Source organism: Carassius auratus, chromosome 35, assembly GCF_003368295.1.
Source record: "Carassius auratus strain Wakin chromosome 35, ASM336829v1, whole genome shotgun sequence".
In the NCBI taxonomy this organism is placed as follows: Eukaryota; Metazoa; Chordata; class Actinopteri; order Cypriniformes; family Cyprinidae; genus Carassius; species Carassius auratus.
In genome coordinates, this window is record NC_039277.1 from 1545329 (window position 1) to 1560647 (window position 15319).

Consider the following 15319-nt stretch of genomic DNA (forward strand, 5'->3'; position numbering starts at 1 on the left):
ATAGTAAAGAAGTCAAGTCAAGTCTGCTTTATTGTTAGTTATTCCACATGTGCAGATACACACAGAGAATTGAAACTGCGTTACTCTCAGACCCCCGGTGCAGACAGATAACACTGACAGTAGAGCCTAAAAATACAGAGGAACAGAGGAATGCAAAAATTAGCACATATAATTAATACGGAATAGAATAGAATAGAATAGAATAGAATAGAATAGAATAGAATAGAATAGAACAGAATAGAATAGTGTAAAAATTGCCCCTGCCCCATTAAGCGCCGACGCTAAAGTGGCCTTTCGGTCCGATGTAGGTGCTCCGGATCGCAGTTTACACCCGAGGGGGACCGCGAGTGTGCCCTAGTGACGCCACTTCTCCCCTGCCGCTTCGGAGATCTGTGCACGCGCGCGCGCACACACGGCGTCCAGCAGCAGTCCTCTCTCGGTGTTGTGAACAGCCCGTAGTGCTGTGCTGTCAGCAGGCTGTGAAGAGCAGCTTCTGCGCATGCTCAGTGTGTTTCCCGTCACATCACACAGAGCATCCTCCTCCAGGACCTGATGCTGACACCTGCCTCTCCGGCCTCCGCTTCCCCGTGTCCGCCGCGCTCCCGTTCTTTCATCGTTTCCCTGCGACTCTGAGTCTGTGGACCCGGAGCGGAGCGGACAGACATCATGTCACCGGCACCGGAGCCACTTCAATGAAGACTGCGTCCGTCTGATCTGTTATGGAGTTCAACTCGTCATCTGTATTTGAGCAGCATAAAGGTATACAACACTGCACTACACACACACACACACACACACACACACACACACACACACGGTTAGCGCCGCTAACACTGTTGCCATGGTAATGCTTATCAGCGGGCTTTGCCGTAGCATCATTTGCTCGCGGGATGTGAGGGATGTGAGGGATGTGAGGGATGCCATCTGTTTGTGTTCCAGTGACCCGCCAGAATGAAGAGCACTATGATGATCTGTATCACATGGAGTGAGGGTCTCAATCACAGTGTTTCGTGCTCAATGCGGGGGGTTGTATTCGGTGAGCTGTGTGACGGCAGCTCTGTCAGCGGACCCCCCCCCCCCCCCCCCACACACACACACAGACCACAGACAACATATATAACCTTACACAGTCTATACATATAACCCAGAGGAACATCTGATTTCTCAGTGGTGGCTCAAGCCAGAAGGATCTCTCAGTGGCATATTTAATCTCATCAAGTTGTTTTCCTATCTTCTCATCGGTTAATTAATTCAAAGCATCCAATTGTCGCCATAGAGTAGGCTGAGAGTATTGAAGACTAAATACTCAGATCATTTTGAGCAATAAAAGCTTTTTGACATTTTGGAGTTCAATTTGGGATTTCTAACTTTTGATTGCAGACCTCTAATGAGGTTTTGATTGAGATCTCTAAACAAAGACACATTCTCATCTAAGAGAAGCACTGGTGAAATAAGAGAGCTTCTCCTCTTGACCTGTTAATTTATGAAGAATCACATCTTCATTTCAGTTAGTATGCATTGAAAAATTGTTAATCTGAAGCTGACAAGTCAATGAAAAGCAAGACTAAAGACTCGTATGACACTGACGATTGCCTTTATTCTTCGAAAACCTGACATTTCAATTGATCACCAAACATGCCTTAGCTTACACCAGCAGACGATTGATCGTTTCGATTCATTTCCTCTCAGAAGCTGCGGAGGAGGTTGATCTGAATGTGGTTTACCAGGCAGCAGCAAACGGAGATGTGAACACGCTGACGGCCACGATACGAGAGGACCCGTCCATCCTCGAGTGCTGTGACAGTGAAGGTGTTTTACACTTTGTGAAAATGATGTGCGCTTAACTAGTGAATGTGTACTTCAGATAAACTTCAAAGTGCATGTAAAAGGTATCTGTACTTGCAGATTATATATAATATTAATTAATGTCCACTAAAGTGTTCTTAAAAGAGAGTACATTTTCATGACTTTATTTCTTAAGATATTTAAGTACACTTTCCAAAATGAGTTTGTTTCTTTAAATACACAGATTTGGAGAAATGTAGCATTGCATCACTTGCTCACCAGTGAATGGGTGCCGTCAGAAGGAGCCCAAACAGCTGATAAAAACATCACAACAAATGACAATAAAACAAATGTTGTCTTGTCTGAATCGGGAGAGAAATCTGCACAGATCAAGCACTGTTTATAAGCCAAAAGAGTCCAAAGCATTTCTAAACAAATATTTTGATATCAGTGGACACTGAGAGAAATGTTATATTCTATTTTGGATTCCCTGTGGATTATTGTGATGTTTTTATCAGCTGTTTGGACTCTCATTCTGACGGCACCCATTCACTGCAGAGCATCCATTGATGAGACACTGATGCAGTGCTACATTTCTCCAAACCTTTCATCCATCTCGGATGTTCTGAGGATGAGAAAATTAGCTTTTTAGGGGTCAACTATTCCTTTAATTTTAAATAATTGTTTTAATAATAATGTGTCATGTTTTAAAGAAGTACTTATTTTGATGTGTTGACTAACATACCAAAGCTAACATACTAAAATATGTGAAGAATTTGATTGCAATTTTAACTGCTATTCAATATTACACTTAAAATTTATATTTTGCAATATTTGTAAACAAACATTAAAATACAAAATCAATGTAAAGAAAAACATGATACACAAGTTTCACGTATATTATAGTTTTATATTAATGCTTGTACATGTTAACCATATTTATTTTTTAAGACAACAGGGTTATAAATGCACACGTCCTTGTATATATATAAAGAGGTTAAGATGCTTGATTTTACAGATTTTACATTTTAATTTCATTGGAATTAGCATGCAACATTATATACATTTCACACACAAGAATCTCTTTAAAGTATGCTAACATCTGCTTCTTTTTTTCTTGTTTATGATATTCACATCACATAAGTAATACATCAAATGATGCAGTATGCATCAGAAGAGATGTGCTTTACATTGGAGCAATATTTAGAAACTTCAGTCTGATTAAGGGTGGGGTGTTTTGCTGTGCCATGCACAACTCTAGCCATCCAAACCTCTAGTTTTGCACTGGAAAGAAAGCTAAAGAACAGGCATTTAAAAAAGTACCTATAATCGTTGCCATGCAAATCAAACATACAGCAAATCTGAAACAGAGATAAGCTGCCATCATAAACAGTCTCCAGTAGAGCTGGCCTTCATGTGAATCTGAATGAGAGCTGACTGTGAATGTCTTGATGGCAGGCTCCACACCGCTGATGCATGCTGTGTCCGGGAGGCAGGTGGATACGGTCAAACTGCTGCTGAAGATGGGAGCCTCTATCAATACACAAGACGCCTGTGGACGGACGTCCCTCTCTCTAGCCACATACCTGGTAAAGAAACTCTCTGAGCATCACTGAGGAGCTGCACTCCTTTAAAAGTTCTGTAGGGACCGTGCATCATGTGCGCATTTGCAGTCACCGTCCTAGCTTTGGCTGAATTAAATGCTTGTTTAGGTTTTGAATGACTTGTCTCGTAGTTGGTCTGATGGTTTTATCCTCTGCAGGGCTGGCTTGAAGGCTGTGTGTGTTTGCTTCGCAACGGTGCAAAACAGAACATTCCCGACAAGAACGGACGCTTGCCAATCCATGCTGCTACTGCCGAAACTGACTTCAGGTAACGAGGAAGATAAACAGAATTGGTTTTCCCAAATAGGATAATGAAACAAGAAGTAGTGAGTACTCCAGCAGCATTTTCCTGTGCATCAAGCTGTGTGAACAACAACAACAGATACAGTTCAGCGGAGCTTCCTTCGTCTAACTGTCCAGAACACTTACATTTGACAAGATGACAATCAGACGATTCCTAAAAGTGTTGTTGAGTCAACATAAAATAGTAAGATACTAGTCAACATGAAAACAAAACCCGACCCGATTTACATTCTTGGTGCACATTCCATGTTTAAATTAGTGCAAAAAGGGGGAAAAAAGGAGAAATAATGGGTAAAAAAAGATCAATGCCTCTTATTTTGTACACATTAAAAAAAATTGTCCCTGTTGATTATCTGTTTCATGTTATGGACATGCAAAATGGCGTATGCAGTGTTTATAGAGTAATAATGATGTGTGTTTGTTGAAGGCTCATGGCTGTGCTGCTACAGCAGTCAACACTGTGTGAAATCAATCATCAAGACAATGAGGTGAGTCAGAGCAGAGGAGTTCCAGTTTTGAGAAACCCTTTGAGAAAGAAAAGTGCATGTAAAAGAATTGAATGTGCACATGTAGTTGTCATGGATATTGTGGTTTCAAAATAGTGGTTAAGTTTGGGAATTTTGGAAATAAGATTATTGATTGGATTTCAGTGGATATTTGTGGCGATTTATACAAACTGTATCATATACAAACATAAATAGAAAACGAAAGTGTTTTGTTTGGTCATAAGCAGACATGCATACTAATACATTTGTAAAACAAACAAAAAAAGAAGATTTTCGTCTTTGATTCATTTGTGAGTAGAACTTGTTGAAGTTGTATGCTAACAGAAAACTGGCTAGCAGGTGAAACACAGTTGAGCTAGCTAGTATAGCGTCTTAAATTGTTAGTGAAATGGTGTTAGCTAGCTTACATTTAACATATCTGATTTAGGCTACTGTATAGACACATTTTGATTTAGTGTTTGATAGTTAAACTTTAAAACCATAGATTAAATGTATTTACCCTAGTGATATCATCTAAAATTACTTGACTGAATGTAATCTTTGGGCTCAAATGCAGTAATGTGGCTTCAATCGTCCTAGATTCTAGACGTTATCTGTACAACTGATTGAGGAATGCACACGTTAGAAATTCATCTGCTTTGCAGTGCAGTTTGCATTAAATCTGGTTGTCTTAGCCGAGTTTATGATGCAAGATTTTTTATCCAATGTAACAAAATGTATGTTTCCTGTAATTTTGCAAATGTCTTGCTTATTACCATTCCTGTTCATTTCCATATAGTCCCATGTAAAGTCTCCTACTTTAAAAATTGCTGGACTTTTTCAGCCCTGCTGTAGGAAGTGACAGTTATAGATAGTTGGTAGGGTGCAGCTGTGTAACGCTCTGATTGTAACTGGCAGGGAATGACAGCTCTTCATTGGGCTTCTTTCCATAACCGACCGGAGCACGTGCAGGCCCTGCTGCAGAAAGGAGCCGACCCCACGCTTGTGGACAAAGACTTCAAAACAGCTCTACACTGGGCTGTGCAGGTACAAGACGTCATAAACAAATACATAATTAATCTAAAGCGCTACTTCAGTTTTCTTACATACAACATATTCTACAGCAGGTACACTTCTGTAATGACTCCGGTTATGTCTGTTCAATTAAAAAGTCACACTTTTTTTCTAACCGGGGACTACCGAGCTTCTATCCATCTACCAACAGTTTATCTTTGATATAGTCTCTACTGTAAATGATCACAAATAAGCTTTTCTATAATATGTGTTTGTCTGAGAAGAGAGAGATCACAGAGAGTAATTTAATACATGAGCATCACCATGGGCAATGATCATTTATACAGTAAGCAGTCATATAAAAATAGTCCTTGAGTAGCTTGACTTCATTTGAAACACAAATGCGGTCAGTTTACTGTAACAGATGGGTCAAGACACATTTATGTGCTGTAAAGCTCCACAGACTTCCACATGAATTCAGACACCCATTCCCACCACCGCTTACACGTTATCTCGGTCTATTACAGTAATTGTACTTGTACTTATTACAAGTAATTGTATTTTCATTATTTATTGTACTATGTCTTACCCTGTTTTAAGAAATAATCTTTCTAGATCTCTGTTTAAAAATAAATTATATTTACAATTACAGGCAGGTTGTCATTCTTCATCAAGTAATACAATTTATGTCTTTAAAAATTAATTAAAAAAACGGTTTATATATGTAATTGGGTGTTTATTTATATGTCTCATTGTTTTCAACTCTTTGGCAGAGCGGCAGCCGGTTAATGTGCTCTCTCATTCTCGACCATCACCTGGGATCCTCTGTGATCAATTACGATGATGAGAACGGGAAGACCTGCGTTCACATCGCCGCCGCTGCGGGCTTCAGTGACATCATCTATGAACTGTCTCGCGTTCCTGAGACCAACCTGCAAGCTTTAGATGTGGATGAACGGTACATGTTGTGTTATATTTAAGTCGAGGGTCAACTAGGACAAAACTAGTGTGCAACAGAAACTCATTTACTCACACTGTATGCATTACTAAACTGTGTGTTCATGTTTGTTTCTTATTTTACAACATACTCTGTTTTTGTGTCAGCACCCCTCTTCACTGGGCCGCTGCAGCAGGGAAAGATGACTGTGTGCAGGTGTTGTTGGAGCTGGGAGTGGAGCCCAACCCTCGAGATATTAATGAGAATACACCACTCACGTACGCCATGTACTGCGGCCATACTGCCAGCATCAAACTCCTCTCCACTGAAAACAGGTTTGTTGGAAATCAAGAAGCTGTATTTTAGTTGTCACTTTTGTCAGGTATATACTGACATATCCATTACTTTTTTAAAGAAGCAATGTCCCATCAGAGTGAAGCTACCCCACGTTACCAGTGATAAATAAATCCAAAAGCCCCCTGTAGTGGAGTTTCACAGCACTCTGGAAACATTTATAACAAAGCATCCCCAGACCATCACACGAACATCACTCGTTAAGAATAAGAAGGAAGATCCCCAGTCATAGGGGCAGAATTAAAGCTGGGTGGGGTGGAAATGAATGAGAGTCTAAAAATCAACCAAGGGTTAAAGCCAGGACAACAGGCCAGTGATTAAGACAACCTCTCCAAATGACTAGGCAAGTGTAACGTTGAGAGAACTGCAGGACGTCATAAGCAGATAGAGCAGACCAAAAACAGGGCAGAGATGGAAAGCAAGAACGAGCACCAGGACTGAACAGGACCGGGCCGATGGTGATAGGGGCTGCTGTTGCATGCTTCCCTAGACTAAGGTCAGGGAGGTGTAACACAGAAACTTATGAAAAAAAGAAAGAAAGGAAAAAAAGAACTCTTGACAGACATTCAGGGGCTTTTCTTTTCTGTAACCGCACTCCACAAAAACCACACCAATTTTTGTAATACTCGAGAAGATGATTTATTTGTCAAGTTCAAAAGGAGCGCAAATAAACCTTCAAAAGGGGACCAGGCCAAAATAACAAATAAAAAAGGTCTAACTAAGGGAGGAGTACTTTCTAAACTCACAAAGTTCAAAATAAACAACAAAAGTATTACCTTACTCCCTCTCTAACCAAAAACAGGAGGAAACATGAACATCCACCTCATGATTAAACTAGAACACGTCACGTGTCACCTCACTTTCATGATATACCATTTAAAATCATCTCCATCTGAAGATTTTGCCCCCCACCTGTGCTTCAGAACCCCATCATCCCGAAAGCATCCTATCCTTGCCATTAAGAGCTTGCGACTGTCAACTGCAGCACTGATGAAGTTCGCAAGTGTAGGGTCTAAGTTCTGGGCAGCAGCTTTATGATCCTTACTCACTAAGGAAGTTCATCTGGGAGCTGGGAGTCATACTGATGGACCATTTCATTCTCAACATATGACTTCGACTCAACGGGGTTAGGTTGCACAGTCAAGAAAGAATGAGATAGATCAACAACATCTTGAATGTTTCTTGACTTGGACCGCGCAACAGCACATGCTGGAAAAGCAAGAAGAAACATCGCAGAGAGATCAGGCAAATCGCAAACTACTGGCTTGCTTTCATTTATTGTACTGGGAAAAACATTACCATAAGCAAGGACATTTCCCAGTTTGAGGCTGACATTGTCTATGGGGAACTTTTTACACACACCCAACTGGACCAAGCCCGTAACAATGTCAGACTTCAAGTAAATAGTGTGTAACAGGACACTAATGCACCCCATCTCGATATAAATAACAAAGGACATTCACGCCAGTATATGACGCATCAGAGAAGGGCAAAATGAAGGGATTATAGGAAAAGAGCATATTCATCAGTAAGCACATCCGCATAAGGTTTTCACACTTTTTGTTCATTTTAATGAGCGACAATGTTTTCTGGAACAAAAAATCTTCCAGTAAGACCAATTCTTGCAATTCTTCATAAGTGGTAATCTTACTGGCAAGACACCACTTTTCAAAAAGCGTTTTATTTTCTCTGGCGTATTCAACATAATTTTGTTTGGCTTTCTTTGAACACGATATGTCTCCAGCACCAGTTAATATGCTCCCAACACGGCTGCGTTCACAGTGTCATAGTCTCAATTGGCTCCTCTTGTGCTTTGCCAATGAGGTTAAACTGCAGCAGCAAAGCCCACATCTTTCAGCTAATACAACCTTGCAGCAACACGCTCAAAAGCAAGAAAATAAGAGTCTACTTCTGATTTATGAAAGGGCAGTATTAATCTGACATAGCAACATCAAATTCAGATTTAGACACAAAGCTATCAATAGAGGAAGGTGGTCTAGAACAAGGTACAGGTATCGGTTGACTACTTAGAGTCTGCACTTCTAACTCAAGCTTAAGCAACTTAATGTCACAATTTGCTTGGAATTCAAGATCCCAGACAAAGCAGCTGTGTCTCATGCTCCTGCTTCTATCATGTGAGATCAAGCTCTTTTAGTTGCAAGCTAACATGAGGATCTACTGAAGCTGCTTTATTTGGCAAGTTCAAAAAGTGTATAAGCCGGGTTGGTGATGGCGCAGTGGATAAGATGCATGCTATTGGTCGGAGAGACCTGGGTTTGAATCCACTGTGAGACACCAATGTGTCCCTGAGCAAGACACTTAACCCCTAGTTGCTCCAGAGGCGTGCGACCTCTGACATATGTAGCAATTGTAAGTTGCTTTGGATAAAAGCGTCAGCTAAATGAATAAATGTAAAATGTATAAAGAGGGAACTAGACACTAGACATAACAAAGCACAACTCAGACTGAACTAGACTAGACTAGAGAAACATAGAGAAAGAAGACACAACATAAAACAGAAGATGTTTTATCCTTTAACCAGTTGCCCTACTCAGCCATATCCATCTGGACCACTCCCTGGAGTACAGGTTTTGGGAGAAGCAGGCACATCGGTGCACCTTACTATCCTCCAGAGACGTCTGGAAACAACTGTCCCAACTCCCACATCCAACACATCCACCTCCTCAATGAACTGTCTTCAAGGGTTAGTCATCCTCAAGACAAGAGCCAAAGTAAAGTAGGTCCTAAGAGTCTCAAAGGCAGACTAGGCAGAAGAAGACCACTGGAAGGACCACTGCAACCTGACTGTATTCAAATAAAGCAATGATAAAAATCTAAGCAAATAAACTATTGCAAAGTTTATGAAGAAGCAAAACCTCTTAGAGTCAATAACTGGCGCCCTCATTAGCAGTAATAACTTCAACCAAACTCCTCCTGTAGTAGAGTTACACACCGCTGTGAAGGAATTTCAGCAAAACATTTTTATCAAAACATCCCCAGACCATCCCACTTGTTAAGAATAATTTGTGGACCTACAAGATAAATTGAGATCCCCAGTTGTAGGGACAGGGCCAAAGCTGAAAGAATTTCATGTTGATATTCTCCTCTGAAACAATCCAGACAAGATAGTAAGCATCGCAGAAGTGCAGTTTCATGAATTACCTTGCCCATTGCAAGATCTTAAAGGTAGATGATAAAATAGGTATCTGTTTTGAACTTTTTGGGGAATGGGGAGTCCAATACATAAAACACCAGTTTTTCGTTAGGCTCACCGAAGCAGTGACTAACAAGTGCAGAAGCTGTGGGGCAGAAATAAATAAAGATCCCCTCCCAGCCTGAATCAGCTAACTGAAGAAATCACCACCCACATCCAGATACAATAGCGGTGTCTGATTCGAGAAAAAGCTGATTCAAATGAGTCTCCAGTAAACAACTAACTGATTCAAATGATCTGGTTCATGTGAGTCTTCAGTTAACCATCTCAAACATGTATTGGAAATAAAACATAGGCTTAAAATAATGCCCATGTGTGCAGTTTCTAAATGCATTTCAAACTAATATGTGTGAGGAAGGAGTTATCACTGGACATGGAATCCGTTTGCAAGCTTTTAATAAGAAACATTGTGGTCGTCCAGGCAGGGGTCAATGACAGTGAACACAGCAGAGAAGAACAGGCAGAATGTCAGGGTATCAAGTAGAGAGAATCACAGTCCAATAAACAAGCAATAATCCAGTAGGCTGGCAGAAGTAATCATACACGGGAGACAGACTAAATCAGCAACAGGCAGACAACAGAAATAGTAAACGCTCAGAAACGTAAACAGTAGTAAAACAAGATCTCACAATGAACACAAGAAAGCTGGCAGCTTAAATACTAAAATCCAATGAGCTGCAGCAGGGAGTGCAAGGATGGGGCTCGGAGCGCTAACGGGGCAATTTGCTTTGTAATGTAAGTATATTTACTAGTGGTGGGCATAGATTAATTTTGTTTAATCTAGATTAATCTCACTGTAATCTTGGAATTAATCTAGATTAATCTGGATTAAAATGGCTCATTTGAATTCTGCCCAAAGCATTCAGAATATGTGTACTACCCAAATAAAATAATGATTAAAAGTAACGTTAAGTCTTTGAGAATGGGTTACTCAAGAGAGCTGGTGCATTAGACCAGGGGCTAATCGCCTGTTTCCAAAATGCATCAAAAACTGCTTGAGAAAGCTGTAAACGAATTCCACATTGCACAAGGTGCAAAAAAACTTGTTTCACACATAATCCGTCTGCATTGCGTATGCATTTCGTATTTTTTTACGCACCCATGTTAATGGATTCCAGCGTTCACACGATTGCGGTCCGTCAGTGTGTTCCAGGAGCGGTGCGTCTGCAGCAGTGCAGCGATCGTTCACTTAACGAGTAGAGGACTGCAAACGCGTCCTGTGTGAAAGCACAATGAGTATGAGTCCATGCTGCTTCTGGACCACATACGAAATGCACACAGACTGCATACGCACTGCAGACGGATTATGTGTGAAACAGGCATACGTCTTGTCTTGTTGTTTCCATTGGGAAGCCTCATAAAAAAAATTCAGCTAGGTATACATCCACGCTAAAATATCAAGGTGAAAGTCATCATAGCTCGCGTAGTATAGACCCAGCTCCTAACCCAATTTTGAGAATAGATTAACGGCAATAGTTTTTTTATCGCCCGATAAGAGTCTCCCATTAACGCAGCACGTTAACGCCGATAACGGCCCACCACTAATATTTACGTTACCAAACATTTGTTATAACTGTAGTAAATATAAGTAAGTTTAACGTGTTAATACCAGTACAAATTACCACCGTATTGATATTATAACTTTTACAAATTACGTTATTGATGGCTAAATGAACCGGACCTGTCATTTAACAATTGTTAGCTGTTAATTGTGACCAGTCCTTCCAAGGAAGTATCCTTGACATTAAAAATGCCTTGTGTGTGTGTGTGTGTGTATGTGGTTGTAGGAAGAGTGGCAGGTGCAGGGTGAATGGGAAATGGAGCTCAATGGATATTTGAAGTCCAGTTTGGAGTGCCCTCTGGTGGCCATGACGGGCACTCTCACAAAATGTTTACATAGCATTCTTTTTGATACATTCTGCACTACTACTTCTGTTTTTGCTACGTCACATTTAGTTTTTTCTAGTTTATAAATACTGTTTTCTTTAAATACTTATTAACTATTTTTTTCTAATATTGTTATTATTATTTTCACTTGTTTGCATACATTAAGTACCATCTACTTTAATTACTATTTTAATATATGTAATGTTTTGAGTGCATGACAAGTCCCACTCCTTGAGGTATTTTGAGCAGAAGGATGATATAAAATGTATAGATGTTAAATGCTGGAAGAGTTCCCATAAAGTGTTTTTCAGAACTAAAGATGGCAATACTTTTCACAGGTCTGACTCGAACAGGCCACTGGATTCTCAAAACAGTGACTCTTCCTTACGCAAAGAGGGGAAATTTCGCATGCTGAACCACATCTTCAGTAAGAAGAAGAAAGAACTGCATCCTTCTCAGCAGACAGACTTGAGTCAAGAATATCAGCTGAAAGAAGAGTCGTCTGAGGTGGATGACATCATCACTATGTTCGAATGCGTCACTGAACCCAGAGATGAGAGCGAAAACAGCTCTGCTGTCAGAAAACTAAATAATGAGTCTGAGAAAGTCCACCTCGCTGAGGACACATCCAGCAAGGACCTCCAAAGCCTCCCACCCATACGCACACAGAGTCTTCCTCCAATCAGTCTAGGGAAGTCCCTGCTGCTAAACTCTCAGACTTTGGCCCACAGGACCAGCGGAGGTCATGTGGCAGGACACTTAGCGCACAGGTCGCAGAAGAGCAAGAGTGAGCATGACCTGTTTGATGGCAAAAGTAAGGATCAAAAAGCTGCCGGATCCAGTCAGATACTTACTCACAAAGCATGGATCTCAAGTCCATCTGAACGGCTGCTTGACAAGCTGCTGCATGATTCCTCAAGCCCTTTAGACGTGCTGTGCTCAAATCACACGCCATACATACAGAGAAGTGACCCAGGTGAGATACTCAGGATTGGTAGGTGATTCTTCATTTAGGTCAACATGTGTGACTCCTAAGCCTATTTTAGTCTCTTTACTAATTTTAGTAATCATCTAAGTTTTAAAAGAATGTGCAGTTATTATAATGGCAAATGGCTCTGTAAGTATTACCACATCAGCTACTTTTACCCAGTTTTTTAGGCAGAATTTCACAAATTTGGACTTAAGTGCAATTTACTGTTTTCTGACATTTAATTAGCTTTATTTAAATAAAATGCAGTTAGCTTAAAAAAATTTTGTTACCCAATTAAATGCGACTTAAGTACATGTTAACACATATAGGGAACACACAGGAAAAATTGTTAGCCTTAATGCAGTGTAAGTCGCTTTGGATAAAAGCGCCTGCTAAATGAATGAATGAATGAATGAATGAATGAATGAATTATTTTATTTAAGTACATCTTTACATGTTATTTAACAATTACTTCTGTTGTCTTTGAAACATGGTTAAAGTTAACTGCAGAATATTCTGACAAGCATTTGCGATCAACTAAAATATATGTATTTAAATATATTTGCAATTACCGGTAACACTTTATTTTAAGGTGTCCTTGTTACACTTGTTACATGTGCTTACTATTATGACAATATTTACATGCAAGCAACCCTAATCCTAACTCTAGCCAAATAGTAATGTAGTTAATTAATTTATTTCTCAGTACTTAATTGTATAATTATACAGTAACAAGGACACCTTAAAATAAAGTGTAACCCAATTACCATACACCTCTGTAGTGATGAAGTTACAATATGTTACAATTAAAGCATATGAAGTGTAAAAATTAATATCACACTGCTGGTCACAGTGTAATCGAATGCTTTACATGTGCTTTGGTATGAGAAATAACTGCAATTCTTTAAGCTGCATCAAAAGATTATTAAAACATTTTCAAGTGTTAACACATGAAACATTATTTGTTTCAATTGTATCATAATTTAATGTTTAATTTTTCAAGATGTTAAATAGTCAAGTGTCCCTAATTGAAGAATCATCCAGATATATATCAGTGAATTACTCTGTGAAACGTATAATTTTGTGTCGTCTTCTCTGAGCAGCTCAGAATCATCTTTTACCTCTGAGGGTCAGAGAATCTGCTCTCACACGAAACAGTCTTGCTCCCATCCGGGACCACTGCACTCACAGATGTAAGTTCAGTCCACATATCCTCAGATTTTCCTGCTCCGTTAGACTCTGTCATAGATTATTAGGGCCAGATTTACTAAAAGGGCCATCTTAAATGATCTGAAATAGCAGGTTAAATCTGAAAGCATCCACAAGTTTTTCAGCTACAAAAAAAAAAAAAAAGGCTTTCTAGTGTACTTCAATTAGATTTACAAAGATTGCACAAAATATGATATTGTCTAGGGCTGCATTTGTATTGCATCTTCAGTTTAACAAAACCAGCTTTCATGTGGTCCACAGTTTCCTTGCCACCTGACCAGGTCTCTCAGGGAGTGAAGAAGTCCAAATCTTCTTTAGGAGCGGGTCTGGCTGTACTTCCACCTCCATATGCATCCAAACTGCACCGAGCCGGCGTTCCCCAAAGCCAGTCGCTCGGCTGCTTCCCGACGCCACTGACTGGAGAACCTTTACGAAACATTCAAGTTCTTCCCGCCATCCCTCCGCAGAGAAAACGCAGCCCGTCACAACCCAGAGTCACTCCGACAGTACAAACTGATGGCCTAAAATAAGAGACAACTTTAAAACTGTAATACTGTTCAGCCTTTCATTTCGATCATGAGGATGCCTGTTTCATAAAACATAAGTCTTAACAAGGCTGTTTTTCATACAATTTTACAAATATTGTCTTTTTCTATGGTATGCATATGGTTTAAATTGTAAGCGTAACATTTAAACATGCTTTAAGCTTATTGTTTAATGTTACTATTAATAAAGAAAACCATTGACGTATGGAATCGTAATCACTTACTATGATATAAATGTAGTCAGTATAATAATAAAGTCTTAATTTGATTTCTTTATTTTTATTAAGGCCTCAAAGTATTCCTAAATTTTGAAATATTTACTATAACAGCACTTTTTAACTTAAAATAATTTCACAGTGGTTCCCAATCCTGGTCCTGGGGCTCAACACAGTTTGTCTCCCCAACAAAACACAACTCATTAGCTGAGACTTAAAGACCTGAAATGCTTGTGTCAGATGAGAGAGACCTCCAAACTGTGTGCTGATTTTTTTTTCTCTATCATCATGCCATAACAGTATCACAATCATTCTGATGGCACACTTCTAATAAGGAGAAAGGTTTCTGTGTCTCTCACAGGATTCTCTTAAACATCTGATCTGGGGGTGTGTAAGTCTGGTGAGCCTCACAGTGAACTGTAGTGGGCACCAAAGTCACAAAAATACACAAAACTACACATGATTGCTGTAATATAGGGGTCTCCAACCCTGCTCCAACACACCTGTCTGTAAAGACCAAGTAACCTGACACATTGAGGAACTGCTTCAGGTGTTTGATTGGGGTTGGAGCTCTGCTGGAAAGTGTTATTTCAGCACTGTTTTATCTGGTCCTCCCCAACTTCACACCAATAAATTTGAAATTAACATGTTGGACCCTGCACAATAACAGAAATGCTTCGAAAGTCTTGAGGAATGCAAATTACAGCTGTATTACAGAGGAGAACAGACCACCGAGGACTTTTACATGTTATGACACAAGCTCATGCTCAGTAACATGGAAAGCAGAGCAGATGTAC

The 15319-nt window shown here is 39.9% G+C and overlaps 1 protein-coding gene across 1 annotated transcript; it reads left to right on the top strand.

Moving 5' to 3' along the window:
• Positions 1-222: 222 nt before the first annotated feature.
• On the top strand, positions 223-14494 carry LOC113053992 (ankyrin repeat domain-containing protein 55-like). Its single transcript, XM_026219189.1, has 11 exons — positions 223-759; positions 1690-1809; positions 3244-3374; positions 3548-3657; positions 4120-4180; positions 5096-5224; positions 5965-6149; positions 6296-6463; positions 11922-12559; positions 13657-13746; positions 14024-14494. Exons 1-11 carry the CDS (start codon positions 720-722, stop codon positions 14290-14292), a joined length of 1941 nt encoding a protein of 646 aa, XP_026074974.1. The 5' UTR covers positions 223-719; the 3' UTR covers positions 14293-14494.
• The last annotated feature ends 825 nt before the right edge of the window (positions 14495-15319 follow it).